Here is a 3,389-nt window from a genome sequence, read left to right on the forward strand (position 1 = left end):
GCGCTCGGCAATCCCCAGCACACCCCCGCAGCCGGCCCCGCCGGGGGATGCCCTCCCCACCTCTCCCCTTCACCCGCCTCCGCCTGCTTCCAGAGATTATTTCAAGACTGATGCAACCGACACCTTCCTGCTCTCCCTGCCCAAGGGATCAAGGAGGCACGGACCCCTTTCCACGCCAGGTGACGTGGGGATGCTAAAGCAGGGTGATGCCGGAAAGGGGGGAACCCCCGGGTTACCCTGCGCCTCAATACAGGGCTCCAAACACACTTATCGCTTGCCACCTCCAGGAAGCGTTTTGGGTTTTGTGTTGTGTTGGGTTGGTTTTTTTTTGTTTTTTTTTTTTTCTCTTGCTGCCAGTTTGTTTTTCCACTGTGGTGTGGGCTGAAGCCGAGCGGGTACGCTGCCTCGAGGAGCCCGGCGCAAGTCATACGTGAAGTGCCGGCTGCCTGCGCTGCCGTATGTCACTCACAGGCAAAGTTCACCCACCCACTGCGAATTTCCTTTCTGCTTTTCAATGCTGCTTTAAAAATAAACGGGGGGGAAGGGAGAAGACGAAGCGGAGCTGGCACATACCAGAGGGACCCAGGCATTGCGGAGGGACCCAGCCATGAGCGTCTGAGGAACTGCAATTGGGTTATTACTCGGCCTCTGTTGGATTTGAATAATGTAGATTTAAACGGTTATGTAAAATTCCCCATCTTAAGTTGCTGTATTTGGTTTCTCAAGCCCTATCTCCAGCTTCCCTCACAGCTGACGACAACTTCTTCGTACCCTTGTAGCTCAATTCAACAGAATTTCTTCCCCCCTCCATTTCTCCCAGGTTAAAAGATGCAAATCCGGCACACGGGAAGATCCGAACGCCCGCATCCGCCACCAGAGAGGTTACGGCTAAGAAACCCCACACTGCCACCGGCGAACTCCGGAGCAAGAAAGGCAGTTTGTCAGACACAAGTAACAACACCAAGCAGCATTTCATTTATTGTGTACTTCTACCAGTACATCAGTGTTTCCAAATTAAATAGCTGTTTTCACTTCCTCCGCTCTTCCACCTTATGAACCCCAGGCTGAACCAACCTCAGGCCTGAACTCAAAACCTGAAATCTGTTTTGTAGCGTGGAAAGTATCCAGCTGTTAATTCAGGGGTAAGAGGGAATTTGACTCAATAAACACTGCCAGCAGGATATTTCATACGTTCATTTAAGACAGACCTTCCTAACTACAGCCTCAAACGTCCACTGTGGCATAAAGTCAAAATTTACAACCGCTTCACTCTAACCAAAAGTGAGAGTTTTATCATTGAAACACAGGCGCTGCGCCTTGGCCGGAGCAGGGTGCAGGGCACGGCTTCAGCATCCTCCAGCACGTCAGAAGCAGCAGCGAGGGCAGACGGAGCTCGCTCGAGCCCCGCTCGCTGGTAACAGTTTGGCTTTCACCTCCAGTCACCTCCAGTTCGATGGCTGGAGCCACGAGGGCTGGCACGCAACGAGAGCGGTGAAATCAGACGGCAGGTCCTACGTGACTGCTCAAGCCCCTGCCCACCCTGCAACGTCTCGTCGAGCTAGAAACCCACCCTGACAACCAGCATCCCCGCAGCATATGGTTAATACTCTGCTAATAATCATGGCTGTTAACAGCATTTCACTTCTGCCAGAGACCTAGGCTGGCACGCAGCCGCCTGCCTCTATCTAGCTTGGCAGGCGCGCTCTGCGGCAGGGACAGGCCCCCAACCCCGTCCGCGTGCCCGCTGGGCCGCTCCATCCCGGCTCTCCCCTGCCGTGGGTGCCCCTGTGCTCCGGGCGCCCCAGCCCAGCCGGGATACCTGCCCGCACCTTCCCCCAACGCACCCGCGCCGGCCGCGTGGCACAGCCGAGATGTCACCCCACGGCTCAGCATCTCCTGCCCTGAGCGGCAAAGCCTGGCCACCGCGGGCCACGGGAGAACCCACCCAAACCCAAGCCGAACACATAGGTTAAGCTGGCAACTCGGATCTATAGGCAGGATGCTTTCTCGAAAGCTCTCCTCCAGATTTGCAAGCCCGTCCTGGACTAGCGCCAGGGAGCGGTGGTGAAAGAAAGCTTACAAATTACCTGTACTTTGGGGCAATTATAAAAGGCAATTTGTTCGGAGGTAGAAGCGAGCACGCTGCCGTGCACACCCCAAAGCAGTGATCAGACTACAGAGCTGGGTGTTTGGCTCCGGCTCACTTAGATGCACGTTACAGATTCCTTTGATTTTCACCCTTATTGGCAAATTACACTGGCACAAAGCTTTGGGCGAGCACTCTGCAGCTCAATAACTACCCGATTCATTAAAGAAGACACTGTAAGCCCCACTTACAGCATCTCACTGCCACTTACTGACCCCACATCACATCTGACTATGCAACCCCATTAAAGCCAGACCTTAAAATTCACTCACTGCCCAGTAAAACACAGCACAGAGCTGGACCACAGACTACTGGGGTTGAACATATTTTCCTTAGAAAAAAAGGAATTGAAATACTGATCTGAAGCAAATGCTTCCAGCTGCTCCGAATCTCTCTCTGGTACTCCCTTCCCATCTACTCTCCTGGAAAGGATTAGTGGACCAATGCTCCCCACTCCTGCTTATTCAAAGAAAAATATAAATATACTTGAAAGAGAGCACTCTGTGGTCAAAAAGCCTGTATCCCAACAACACAGGGAGAGCAACCCACGGAGCAGCCTCTTCCACAGACCCACACTGCGCATGACAAGCTTCCAACACCAGGGTGAAGACTACTAGGGAGGAAGCTTTCCATTTTAGCTACTCATCCTTCAGGAGAGATGTTAATATTCCCTTTATGCAAACTCAGGGGAAGGGCATGCGTGTGCGGAGACGAGGGTTTGTGAAACAGATCTGGCTCAAATCCAGACTGCGTCGGAGCCCATCGGCCAACTTATCCTGGAGGGAATGTCCTCGAATCATTTGCTGGCAAATGACATTTGCAGGCCCTGATCCTGCAAGCGGCCGCCCCCGGTGCCGCTGCTGAACCCATGAGCCTTAGACAAAACACAGAGCGAGTTCTGGTCACTCCCAGGTTTACACCAGCATAAGAGTGTCGGAATCGAACCCAAATTCAGCTGTTAGGTGTACATTAATCTCCAAGGACAGAAGAAACATTTGTGTACAGAGGGAACAGGTCAGGTCCCCTCCAGAGAATACAGCTCTGAGCATGCAAATGAGGATGGTTCGTTAAATTTGAAAATAAGGTCTTGGGTTGTTGGTTTTTTTAAAGCTCTGAACGGTGAGTGGGATTTGATATTTTTCTAAGGGGAAAAAAAAAAACAACAAACAAAGCAGGAGCCACTGCAGCCCCAACCAGGGAGCAGATGATGAGTTACCGACCCAAAGTGCGGGTCAAAACCTGG

General features: G+C 52.4%; 1 protein-coding gene across 1 annotated transcript in view; it reads right to left on the reverse strand.

Moving 5' to 3' along the window:
* Window positions 1–609, reverse strand: part of TCF3 (transcription factor 3) — a 59,258-nt gene extending 58,649 nt beyond the window's left edge. Inside the window, exon 1 of the mRNA XM_026865144.1 lies at window positions 574–609. Coding sequence (XP_026720945.1) covers window positions 574–609 — 36 coding nt within the window. The remainder of the gene's footprint in view (window positions 1–573) is intronic.
* Window positions 610–3,389: the final 2,780 nt, after the last annotated feature.

The sequence above is a fragment of the Athene cunicularia genome (genome assembly GCF_003259725.1).
Source record: "Athene cunicularia isolate RWA chromosome 28 unlocalized genomic scaffold, athCun1 chr28_part2, whole genome shotgun sequence".
Lineage (NCBI taxonomy): Eukaryota > Metazoa > Chordata > Aves > Strigiformes > Strigidae > Athene > Athene cunicularia.